Source organism: Dipodomys merriami, unplaced genomic scaffold (genome assembly GCF_024711535.1).
Source record: "Dipodomys merriami isolate MVZ:Mamm:240054 unplaced genomic scaffold, mDipMer1.0.p SCAF_3, whole genome shotgun sequence".
NCBI lineage: Eukaryota > Metazoa > Chordata > Mammalia > Rodentia > Heteromyidae > Dipodomys > Dipodomys merriami.
The window spans coordinates 43,326,452-43,339,718 of record NW_027204492.1 but is presented as its reverse complement, the minus strand read 5'-3'; the positions used below and the strand labels follow the sequence as shown (position 1 = coordinate 43,339,718).

The 13,267-nt window shown below is 42.3% G+C and overlaps 1 protein-coding gene across 1 annotated transcript in view; it reads right to left on the bottom strand.

Annotated features, from left to right (window-relative positions):
- Positions 1-13,004, bottom strand: part of Trmt2b (tRNA methyltransferase 2 homolog B) — a 53,661-nt gene extending 40,657 nt beyond the window's left edge. The window contains 3 exon segments of the mRNA XM_070039335.1: positions 1,071-1,238; positions 3,584-3,645; positions 12,910-13,004. Of these exon segments, the coding sequence (XP_069895436.1) occupies positions 1,071-1,238; positions 3,584-3,645; positions 12,910-13,004 (325 nt within the window).
- Positions 13,005-13,267: the final 263 nt, after the last annotated feature.

Here is a 13,267-nt window from a genome sequence, read left to right as displayed (position 1 = left end):
GACTAAAAATATTTTTCAGGGGAGGACAGTAATATAAGTCAGAAGTGATTTCTACTTCCTTGTTGATGTCAGAAGAGGCATTTGTTTACCAAAATAAACCACTACTTTCTTCTTACCATTTTCATGTTTCAAATAAATGCTTGGTGTGTTTGTCTTAGTAAATGAAAGACATTTGTTATACAGTGTTGCATAACAAGCAAGAAGCCCTGAATTCAAATCCCAGCACTGTCAAAATAAATAAACTCCCCAAGAAAAAGACATGGGTGATAACTACACTACTTCTGCCTCAGGAAATAACCATTAACCAGAAAAGGGACCAGAGTCCGGCACAGTCAGGGTTAACCTGCCTCCAGTGCTGGGAAGTTCAACTCAGAGATTCTGATCCCCTTGTAGCAAAATAACCACCCACTGAGAGGGTTCCATCTTGTTCACCGTCTGATTGCCAGATCCTCAGATGTCTTAGCCTTGGCAAGGGTTATTTGCTAAAACTGAAGAGCAGATAGTTTTAATGCAGCTTCCAGTCATAGCCTTCCTTCCCTTTCCCTTCCCGGCCTCCTTTATTCACGTCTTCTTTGGACAATTTCTGTTATTGTGTGTCTATAAGAAAGGTTAAGAGATGTTAGGAAGCCCTGGTGGCTCACCTAGCTACTCAGGAGGCTGAGATCTGAGGATCAAGGTTCAAAGCCAGCCCAGGCAGGAAAATCCGTAAAACTCTTATCTCCAATTAACCACTAGAAAACCGGAAGTGGAGCTGTGGCTTAAAGTGGCAGAGCAAAGCGCCCAGGCCCCGAGTTCAAGCCCTACAATCGGGAAAATGAAAAAAGAAACAGCGAGAGAGACAGTAGGAAAACACTGTATTACGCAAGGTGGCCCGGGGAGGCCTGAGAGTGGGGGAAAGAAGCGAAGGAGTTAAGAGTATCCGCAGGTGCAGGCCAAGCCGCGACCTCGCACGGCCACCTTGAGTAGAGTCCTCAGCCCTGCCCACCTCTTTAAATTGCTCGCCCAAAGGCAGTTTGGCGAGACAAGCAGTCAACGCTCCAACCAGACTTTCTGAGCTCTTAGTCCCTTACCTTCCTCCGTAACCAATAAGGCTTCTTCCAAGCCAGTGGCGACACACCAAAGTGCTGGCAGATAAACAGATTTTTCTGGAGGAGGGGCACTTCCTGGTGAGCTGGGCGCCCAGTTCCCACTTACTCGGGACCCTGAGCTCCTCCTAGCGGGCGGGGAAGCTGACTCCCCTAGGGGAATGTTCTCAGAGACTTTCCTCTAAAGTCCCAGCTATTGGAGTTTTCCAAGTTCTCCTCCCCATCCCCGAGACCTCGCCTGCCCCCAGCTCATTTCTCCTTGTCCCAGTAGTAGATCTGGGCAAGCCGGGATGGGGGGGGGGGTGGGGGGAAACGGGGCAGGAGAGAGGGGGGAATGAACTGAAATCTACATCACAGTGTTAATGCTGCCAACCCCCGGCAAGCTGGAAGTTAGGGGAAATTAGTCTTTTCTCTTTTTTTGGCTTGAACTCAGGGCCTCGACACTGTCCCTGAGTTTTTTTGCTCAAGGTTAGTGCTCTACTACTTTGAGCCACAGCACCACTCCAGGATTTTGATTTATTGCAGATAAGAATCTCAGGCTCCCCTTTATTATAAATTGCTTTGTTAAATGGCAATTCCTGTACAATTAAAGATAGTTTTTAGAATGTAAAAAAAAAAATCTCAGGCTCACGCCTGTAATCCTAGCTACTCAGGAGGCTGAGATCTGAGGATCGCGGTTCAATAAACCATCAGAAAACCGGAAGTGGCTCTGTGGCTCAAGACGTAGAGCACTTGCCTTGAGCTGAAAAGCTGAGGTACAGTGCCCAGACCCAGATTTCAAGCCCCACTACCGACAAAAAGTTAATAAAAAAAGTCTCAGAGACTTTCTACTGGCTTCGAATTGCTATCCTCATATCTCAGTCTCCTGAAGAGCAAGGATTACAGGTGTAAGCCACCAACGCTTTGTTTGTTTTTGTTTTTTAATTTTTATTACATTTTATTTTCTTGTAAAGGTGCTGTACAGACAGAGGGGTTACAGTTACAGAAGTAATGAGTCCATTTCTTCTTGAATATTGTTTACTCCTTTGTTTTTTGCCCACTATATTCCTTCCACTACCCCAACTTTTTGTTTTGTTTTAGCTTTCCCCCCACCCAAAGGTAGCTCTCTACCATTTGACCTACAGCTCTACTCATAGGTGTAGCCCAGGCTGGCCTCAAACTCGTGATCCTCCTGCTGCATCCTTCTTGATTAGTAGAGAGAACCATTACTGGCATGGCAAACCAGGCTATAATCCTAGCTACTCAAGAGCTTGAGATCTGAGGATTGCAATTCGAAGCCAGCCCTGACAGTAAAATCAATGAGAATGGATGAACCTTCCAAAACAAATTAACCACCAAAAAGCTATAAATGGAGCTGTGGCACAAATGGTAGAGCATCAGCCTCAAGCAAAGGAGTGAAGGGACAACCCCTAAGCCCTGTGTTCAGTTGCTTCAAAAGAAGAAAATTCACAGCAAAGAATTTTGTTTTTGAGACAAGCTTTTGCTATGTATTCCAGACTGGCCTCAAACTCATGATTCTCCTGCTTCAGACATTCTAGTACTAGGACTGCAAATGAGCGCTGCCACACCTTCTAATTTATTATTACTGTCAACTATTTTATTTCTTCAAAACAAAACATTCCTATTAAGTGCAAATAACTGCATTATTCCTAGTGAGTACACCTGTAAAGTAAACAGAATCAATACCTTATATAATAGCAAACATTGACCTAGCCAGGTCAGAGTTCAAAGGCTATATCTTCCACTTATAAACTGAGGGCACATTAGTGACTAACCTAACTTGACTGTTTCCTCATTTGAAAAAGAAAATGTCCATAATAATTGTACCTACTTCATATAGCTGTGATCAAGATTAAATGAAATAATAAAGTGCTTTGGCTAAAATAGTACACAATAAATGTTACCTATTGTCACTCAGAAATAATTTTAAGGGAAGGCCTAATGTACACAACCCTTTTTTCAGCACTCAGGAGGCTGAAGTGAGACAATCATGAGTTTGAAACTAGCTGAGGCTCCATAGAGAGACCTTGTCTCAAAAGAATAGGAGTTTGGTATATAACTCAGTGGTAAAGTAATTGCCCAGCATGTTTCAAAGCCCTGTGATATAAAATAGTAATTTTATATACTGTGTATGTATACCCACATTCACATACACATGTATATATTCTTTTTAAAGAATTATACAACCGCAAGCAGGTAAATCTGATTGAATTGTGGCTGTTCTGATCACTTTAGGCACAATTCAAATTCAAATCACTGCTTCAGGTTATTAGACCCTAATGATAAAATTAGGTGAAACTAGACCAGCGAATATACCTTGGTTCTCTCTCCTCTTTCTCTTCTATATAGATTGCCAACTCACCTCCTCTTTCCCTGTATTTTTCTTCCTAGACCTTTCTGCTCCTTATCCTCTCTAATCTTGGAATGATCTATATCAGGCACCACACTAGGGGCTCAATAGGAATTAGATAAATATCTGATGAACAGAACCACCTTACCTTCTAAAAGACAAATCCCATTTCCTCTTGCATCCCCACCCATTCCAAGCATCTCAGCAACTCTGTAATTTGAAGAATAAAAAGATGATAATAAAGGGATAAAGAAAAAAAGAGATTACGGAAATCATAATGCCATTAACCCCATTATGTTTGTTTAATCTAAAAAGGCATTAATTCCTTTATATTTACTTACTCTAAAAGACATTTTTTTTTTTTTTGTCGGTCGTGGGGCTTGAACTCTGGGCCTGGGCGCTGTCCCTCAGCTCTTCAGCTCAAGGAGAGCGCTCTACCACTTGAGCTACAGCGCCACTTCCGGTTTTCTGGTGGTTTATTGGAGATAGGAGTCTCACGGTCTCTCCTGCCCGGGCTGGCTTTGAACCGCGATCCTCAGATCTCAGCCTCCTGAGTAGCTAGGATTACAGGCGTGAGCCACCAGCACCCGGCCTAAAAGACATTTTTTGCCAGTCCTGAGGCTTGAACTCAGGGCCTGGGCACTGTCCCTGAGATTTTTTTTTCTCAAGGCTAGCACTCTACCACTTGAGCCACAGCATCACTTTGGCTTTTTCTGTTTATGTGGAACTGAGGAATCAAACCCAGGGCTTCATGCATGCTAGGCAAGCACTCTACCACTAAGCCACATTCCCAGCCCAAGGCACGTTTTCTAGAAAAGAAATCCTTACATTTGTAGGAGGAGAATGAAATACCACTTATTATAGAACATGTTAGACTCTTCAACCTGAAAGTCAGTAAGTGAACATATCATAGGTGATAAGCAGTTGAGTTAAATAAGTGTTGAAATCAAAATGACCTTTCGCTTAACTTTGCTACCAGCAAACCAAATCACAACAAAGTGAAATTTCTAAATATCTGTCAAACATTCTCTTTTTGGTGCAAGGGAAGGTATCTGAAAGACTATAGAATTTGGAAATAACTTGTATGAAAATGATTTAGCAGTTAGGACTTGTTTAACTCTATTAACACATTCTTCCAAGTTCTTTGTTTACAGTGAGGAATAAGATGGAGGCTGAGAGGGATAGACACAGGCCATACTCTAAAAGGTTGGGACTTGATGGGAAGACTCACTGGGTAAGAAAACACAGCAGTCAGAGCATTGGTAAGTCTAGGAAAGCAGCCATCCTCTTAGTAATCAGGAAGGAAAAATAATGTGAGAACTGGGTTGAATGCCTAAGATACAAATAATCAAGGAAGAAGATGTAGAAGGCTGCAGTACTAGAACAACTTGTACCAGGCAGCCCTAGAGAAGGCCAACCAGGCTAAGTGGAAGAGAGCTAAGGAACTCATGTGCTGATTAGATAATAGGTCTTGGGAGATAAAGGAAGGCCTAGAGTGCTGGAATGAGGAGTTTTAGATAGTTTCTGTAATAATAGAAAGCTTATGAAGAGGGTTTTCATGAAATGTTTCTGAAAGAAAACTTTGGTAGGCTAGAGAGCTTGCCATGTCCATTCAGATGGGAGATAAAAAGTACAGGCTATTGAATATACTTGGGGGGGGCGGGGTTCTTAAAGTATAGTCAGGGAAAGCCGGGTGCCAGTGGCTCACGCCTGTAATCCTAGCTACTCAGGAGGCTGAGATCTGAGAATCGTGGTTCATATCCACCCAGGCAAGAAAGTCCATGAGAGTCTTACCTCCAAAAAACCACCAGAAAAAAATGAAGCGGCACTGTAGCTCAAGTGGTAGAGCACTTGCCTTAAGTTGAAGAGTTCAAGGACAGCACCCAGGCTCAGAGTTCCAGTCCCATGACTGAAAAAAATAAATAAGTATGTATGTATGTATGTATATATGTATGTATGTATGTAGGGTCAGGGAACCAGAAGTTGGTGGCCTCTACCTATCCTAGCTAGATGAGATTTCAGGATCAGTGTTCAAACTGTCTGGGACAGAAAAAATCTGTGAGACTCTTATCTCAAATTAACCACAAAATAAAAGCTTGAAGTGGAGATGGGGCTCAAGCAGTAGAGCTCTAACCTAGAGCAAAAAAAAAAATCTTAGAAACAGTGCTCAGGCTCTGAGTTCAAGCCTCAAGACTTGCACAAAACAAAACACAAAACGTAGTCAGGAGCCCCTCTGCAACTTAATAAGCTGGGATGATTGAAATAAATTCAGACTGCTCACTCCCACCCCAACACCACTGAACTGAAATCTCAGATGGGAGGGCTCAAGAGTGTCTGGGGCAGGGTGCCAATGGCTCACATATGTAATCCTAGCTACTCAGGAGGCTGAGATCTTAAGAGTGTGGTTCAAAGCCAGCCCAGGCAGGAAAGTCTGTGAGACTTTCATCTCCAATTAACCATAAGAAAACCAGAAGTGGTGCTGTGGCTCAAGTGATAGAGGGCTCACCTTGAGCTGAAAAGCTCAGGGACAGCGCCCAGGCCCAGAGTTCAAGCCCCACAAATGAACAATAGTGTCTGGGGGCTGGGAATATGGCTTAGTGATAGAGAGATTGCCTAGCATATATGAAGCCATAGGTTCAATTCCTCAATACCAGATAAACAGAAAAAGCCAAAAGTGGCACTGGTGCTCAAGTGGTAGAGTGCTCACCTTGAGCTGAAGAGCTCAGGGACAGTGCCCAAGCCCAGAGTTCAAGCCCCATGACTGACAAAAAAAGAAGCCTAAGGCAGGAGGACCATGAGGATGAAGCCAGTCTGGGTTATATAGGCAGTTTCAAGACAGCTCATGCTCATAGAGAGACCCTATCTCAAAAGAAAAGTTAAAATCAAAGTTTAGGGCTTGGGATATAGTTCAAGTAGCAGAGAGCTTGCATAGCATACATGAAGCCCTGGGTTTGAGGCCTATTAGCATAAATTTTTACATACAATATGATCTTATATGTGTGAAAAATGCACTGGATTAAATGTGTAAACAATGCACTGGATTACCAGTGTACTCACACTTGTAATCCTAGCTACTTAGGAAGCTAAGATTGGGAAGGTCATGGATCAAGGTCTGCCTGGACAAAAAATTAATAAGACCCCATTTTATCCAGTACAAAACCAAGTATAGGCTGGGAATGTGGCTTGGCAGTAGAGTACTTGCCTGGTATGCATGAAGCCCTGGGTTCCATAAACAGAAAAAGCCGGAAATGGCACTGTGGCTCAAGTGGTAGGGTGCTAGCCTGGAGCACAGAATGGCTCAAGGACAGTGCCCAGGCCCTGAGTTCAAGCTCCAGGACCACAAAACAACAAAAAAAAAAACCCTGAGTATGGTAGCACTCACTTGTCATCCTAGCTATGTGGGAAATGTAAATAGAAGGACCACAAAGCAGGATATCCCAACTAGAGACCCCATTCAAAAATTATCTAACTATTCACACAGTGAGAACAAAGGAAGATATTCTTAGGAGAGGATCACAAGGGCTCAATAGCTATGTGTATGAGATCATATAAAATTGAACTCCAAGAAATGGAAGAGGATCCCCAACAACAAATCCTCAAAGAAACAACTGCCCAATAAATAAGTGGGCTAATGACTTAAAGAGAAACTTCTCTGAAGAAGAAAGAAGGATGGCCAATAGACACATGAAGAAATGCTCAACCTCCCTAGCCATAAAAGAAATGCAAATCAAAACAACATTGAGATACCACCTCACCCCAGCTAGAATGGCAAAAATCAAGAACTCTAATAACAACAGATGCTGGAGGGGATGTGGACAGAAGGGAACCTTACTTCATTGTTGGTGGGAGTGTAAACTTGTTCAACCACTTTGGAAAGTAGTATGGAGGTTCCTCAAAAGACTCCACATAGAGCTCCCTTATGACCCAGCAGTCCCACTTTTGGGCATTTACCCAAATGTTTACAAACAAGACCACACTAAAACTACCAGCACAACTATGTTTATTGCAGCATTATTTACCATAGCTAAGATCTGGAACCAACCCAGATGCCCCTCCGTAGATGAATGGATCAAGAAAATGTGGTATATATACACAATGGAATTCTATGCCTCCATCAGAAAGAATGACATTGCCCCATTTGTTAGGAAATGGAAAGACTTGGAAAAAATTATATTAAGTGAAGTAAGCCAAGCCCAAAGAAACATAGGTCCCATGGTTTCCCTTATTTGCAATATCTAGTATATGTATGAGTCAAGCAGAAAAGGTCAGATAATGTGATGTTAGGAAAATGAACCCTAAGATATGTATTTTAAATGTTTTTTTTCTTTCATGCATTTGTTTCTAACGCAATTATAAGATTATTTCTTTGTTGCTTTGTATGTCCCTCCCCCACAGTATAACCCCTGCTTTCACTGTATTTGATGTCGGTATAATTAGTGGAGGGGACGGGGAAAAACAAGTCGTTTAAATAAGGATACAGGTGGACCTGTTGCAACAATGAGAAGTACAAGTTTTCATGTCGAAAACGAACTTTACAACTTGCAGGGGGCGGGGGGGGGGGGAAGGGGAGGATTGGGTGGGGGAGAGGGAGGATGGGAAGGGATGAGAAGGGTAAACAAAGGAGGAGGCTACAATGCTTGATAAAAAATGTACTCACTATCTTGCCCATGTAACTGTAACCCCTCTTTACATTACCTCTACAATAAAAAATTTTAAAAATATCTAAAGCAAAAAGGACTGGGCATGTAGATCAAGGCTAGAGTATATATCTAGCAAGCTCAAAGGCTGAATTCAAACTCCAATACACTCACAAACTAATGTTGAATTAAAAGAAAAAAGAGAAAGGGATAAAATGTATGCAATAAAGACTGGAAAGAAATATGTCATATGTTTAAAGTGGTTGCCTCTATATAGTGGACAGGGGGTGGTTTATTTGTTGGTTTCCTTTCCATTTCTGAACAATGGCCATACATTAAAATGACAATAAGGTCCTGAAACTGGTTAGACTGAGGAACCAACTTGCACTAAGCAGATTTACAGGAGACTGGCTTACCAGCTAAATACTAGCAAAGAATAGCATTTCTGGTGACAAAAAATATTCTTCTCTACTAACATCATACCTACCAAATATTGGGGTTTTTTTTGTTGGTCCTGGGGCTTGAGCTCTGGTCCTAGGCCCTGTCCCTGAGCGTTTGTACTCAAGGCTAATGTTGTACCACTTGACTTACAGCTCCACATCTGGCTTTTTGTGGTTAATTGGAGATAAAAATCTCATGGACTTTTATGGTCAGGCTGGTTTCAAACCACAATCCTCAGAAACCTGAGTATCTAGGATTGTAGGCATGAGCCACCAGTGCCTGGCTCCTACTATTAATGTACTATATACACCAAACTAGTAATCAGAAGGTCACATGTCATTTGAACAAATGGAGCTGAGTGTTTTAAAGGAGCTTTTTGAGTTATTTATAACATGTCTACCAGACCAGGGTTCCTGCTATTTGAGAAGTGTCACATAAACACTGACTCTCCCATGCTCTTTTTTTTTTTTTCACCCGTAGTTACCAGAATTTTCTATCATTACAATCTTACTTGCCTCCTATCCTCATTACATGTCACAGTTTCCAAGGAAACAGCTCATCTTACATGAATTACATTCTAGGCTGGTAGCTCCCAGGTGAGATATTGGGAAGCATCTAAATCTCATCTGCAGTATATCTACAAATTATATTTACCATGGGTTGCTTCTGGGAAGAGTCACAGATGGCAAGTTTCATCCACTGTGAGCTTTTTAAAAAAAATTTCAACTGAGGAGTCTATCATTTCCTGATTTGTGCATCGAATTTTTTTCTAAGCTGTATTTCTTAGGTTTAGAGATCCACATTCCTTATAGTGTCTTTCAGTGCTTAAGAGAATGGCACTGCCACTGGGAAAAAATCAGAAAGGGAGTCTTTGGGGAGACCAAGGAGATAGTAGACTGTATAATAGGAGTCTACCAGCATGCATACAAAGAGTTAACATGATAGGAAAGCTCTTATATTATGAGTGAGAGGAATTACCCTGGAGAACTGACACAAAACTACCTAGATACTTTTATACTTCTGGTTTCTAGGTAACATAGATATTTACTACTTTACATTTACATGGCTGGGTCTGGTGTTCCTTTTCTCCATAAGGTCCCAAGCCATTGCTTTTTTTAAGGCTGTGGAAATTTTCAATTCAATATTATTAGCATTTCAGCACTGGAGGCTCACCCTTCACAACTAGATTTGCAGAAAGAACAGAGGGACATTGAGCTCAGGAATGCCAGCTTTATGCCTCCACCAAAAGCAGAAATTCTACAATCACCCAGAGGCTATAATTTCTATCCTCTCCAAATTGTCATCCTCAGCAAACCCTTAATAAAGACACTTTTCTTTCCTACATTTCTTTCAAGTGCTATTGTTAGGTTGCGTGAGATGGCGTGACCAGATTGCTTTAGTGTCTCTCCACTTTCATGTTCCATGATTCTGTAAAGAAAGAAGTAAGTGAAAATTTTCAGTTCCACCTTTAATTCAGTTGTTAAGAAGATGTATTCCTGATGCTGGGACTGTGGCTTAGTGGTAGAGTGCTTGCCTAGCATGGAGGAAGCCCTAGGTTCCAAAAAAAGCTGAAAGTAGCACTGTGGCTCAAGTGGTAGAGTGCTAGCCTTGAGCAAAAGAAGCTCAGGAACAGTGCTCAGGCCCTGAGTTCAAGCCCCAGGACTGACATAAAAGACAAAAAATAAACCCCAGATGTACTCTTAAAGCTGGTCACTATTGGCTCACACCTATAATCCTAGTTACTCAGGAGGTTATCTAAGGATTATGGTTCGAAGCCTGCCTGGGCAGGAAAACCCACCTGAGACTCTTATCTCCAATTATCCACAAAAAAGCCAGAAGTGGAGCTGTCTCAAGTAGTAGAGAATTAGCTTTGAGTACAAAAGCTCAGGAACAACAGCACCTAGGCCTTAGGTCAAGCTCCAAGACCAGCACCAAAAAGAAAAATAAAAGAAAAAGGTTTTTCTTGTGTAAGGCACTGTCACCTAGCACCTGTTATCTTAACTACCTCTAAGGCTGAGACCTGGTGGATTGAGTTTCAAAGCCAATCCTATTCTGAAAGGTCTGCTTGACTCTAACTCCAATTAGCCAGCAAAATGATAGACTGAAGGCATGCCTTAAGTGGTTGAGCATCACTTGTGGGCAAGCAAGTCAAGTATAAACTTATCTTAAAGATGTTTTTTGAAGGAACTCAGTCTTGCTGGAAATAGAAGTTATTATCAAGAAAAGCTCTAATTGTAAATAAGCCCTTGCTACTACAGCCTATTTATGGTACTTTCCTTGTTCCACCCATTGTACTAAGTGCTTTATATGCATCATCTCATGCAGGTAGCTATGCAGCACATGACAACATTGTTAGCTGTACTTTACAGGTGACATAGAGAGGGATGAAGGACATGTCCAAGGTGACACAGTAACTGGTACTGAAGCATGAATTCAGCTGTCTAATGCCTATATTTTTAGTTTATTGTTTTAAAATTTTGGCAGCACTATAGTTTGAACTTAGAGCCTTCGTTTTCTGGTTTGATGTTCTACCCGTTTAAGCCATGCTTCCTCCCGATCTTTTTGCACAGGATTTGGCCTCAGATCTTGACTTACAATTTCCCTGTTTAGTTAGGACCTCAGATGAGATGGAGATCACACATTTTGTCTTGGGCCAGCCTCAAACTGTTGTTGTTTTTGTTTTTCTCCTCCTCCTCCTCCCCCTCCTCTTCCTCCTTCTACTTCTTATCCTTATTCTTCTTCCAGTCTGGGGCTTGAACTCAGGGCCTGGGCACTGTCCCTGAGCTTTGTTTTGCTCAAGGCTAGTACTCTACCACTTGAGCCATAGCATTACTTTCAGCATTTTCTGTTTATGTGGTACTGAGGAATTGAACCCAGGGCTTCATGCATGCTAGGCAAGCACTCTACCATTAAACTACATTCCTAGCCCAAACTGTCATTCTTCTGAACTCTGCCTCCCAAATAGCTGGCATGAGCCATCACAGGTGTCAATTTTGTTTGGTCCAGATAGACAAGTATCCATATCTTGATACCCCAGATCAGTACTTTGACTTACAACCACTCTTACCTTACCATCTCTCCTTGGCTGGCTCCAGACCAGCACTCAAGACTGCTTTAACAGATTAGGGCCATGTACAGACACCCTGCCTGGTTTCCTTTCTTCCTCTGGCTATGACCCAATCAAATAAAATTAACTTCCACCAGACAACACCTGCAATCCCACAGCCCCACTGTGAAAGTGCTAGACTAAACATGAGAGGTGCATCTCTAGCTTTGGCTAGAGGGACCCTTTTGCAGGGGTTTGTTTTTTTCCTAAATAAACTTGTGCCAGTGTTGAGCTATCTCTTTGTTTATTCTCTGCACCTGTTGAACCTATCAACGTCATTCAACTTTTTTCTGTGCTAGTACTGGAGCTTGAACTCAGGATCTTGCATGCTTGCTTAGCCTTTTCATTTACAGCTGGTGCTCTACCACTTGAGTTTACCTCCACTTCAGGCTTTTTGCTGATTAATTGTTTTGTTTTTATGTTTTTGTTTTGTCAGTCATGGGGCTTGAACTCTGGGCCTGGACTATGCCTGAGCTCTTCAGCTCAAGGTGAGTACTCAACCACTTGAGCCACAGCACTACTTCTGGTTTTCTGGTGGTTAATTGACACAAACTGACACAGACTTTCCTTGCCCAGGCTGGCTTTGAACTGCAATCCCCAGATCTCAGCCTCCTCAGTAGCTAGGATCCTGAGCCACCCGGGCTCAGCTTTGCTGATTAATTGGAGATAAGAGTCTCTTGGATTTGTTCCCAGCTGGCTTCAAACACTCAATCTTCAGATCTCAGCTCCTTGAGTGGCTAGGATTACAGGCTAATGATTCTCAAATTTTAGTGTGTATCAGAATTCCCTGGAGAGCTTTTAAATCTCAGATTACTATACCCTCATCTGCATTGTTTATGATTTGGTAAGCCTAAGAACTTGCATTTCTAAGTTCCCAGGTGATATTTGGAAGAGCTCTGTTTTCTACTCTTCTGCCTCCCATCAAAGGCAGAGGAGCCTACCTGTGCTGAAGCTAGGAAGGAAAACATGAGTGCTATCCAGGGCTTACTCTCTCCTCAGGACTCTGCTGAGGAATCCTAGGTGACTTTCTGTTCCAGCTCTGTCTCCCCAGGAAAACCAGACAACTAGCTAGAGAACTTACTTTGTGGGGAGAGCATAATGCATAGGCTATGCTCAGAAACATAATAGTTCTGTTCGCAGCAGGACATACCTTGGGTTAAGCTCAGTTTCTAATCTAGTCTTTGCTGTTACCAAAAGCTGATCCATTTACAGCATGATCTTAGGTTCTCTTTTGGAAGTAACTCAAAGAGTTAAAATCAAAGAGCAGTATTCGCCAAGTATAGCTGCTACCTGTCAGTTGGGGTTTTGATAGAACTGACACATTCAGCCCGATCCTGTGGAGGGTCTCGATTAGCACTATCTTGTGAAGCTGAGGAAAGAGCCATTACCACACAAGCTCTCCTCTCCTCAGAGCTGTTGTTCACACCTACCTTATAAAGAACATATATTGCCTACAGTAGCCAGTCAGAGGCACAAGTTGAGCATAATATGCACCTTCCCATACTCTTGTCTTTTCATTGCAATTTGCCTTGTATTTCCCTGAGGTACAGCTGAGTTCCCTGAGTTTTAGTCAACAAAGTACAGGGTGATATTCCTTAGTGTGGCTGTCCATTAGAACCCTTGGAGAGCTCTTTGAAAACAACTATGC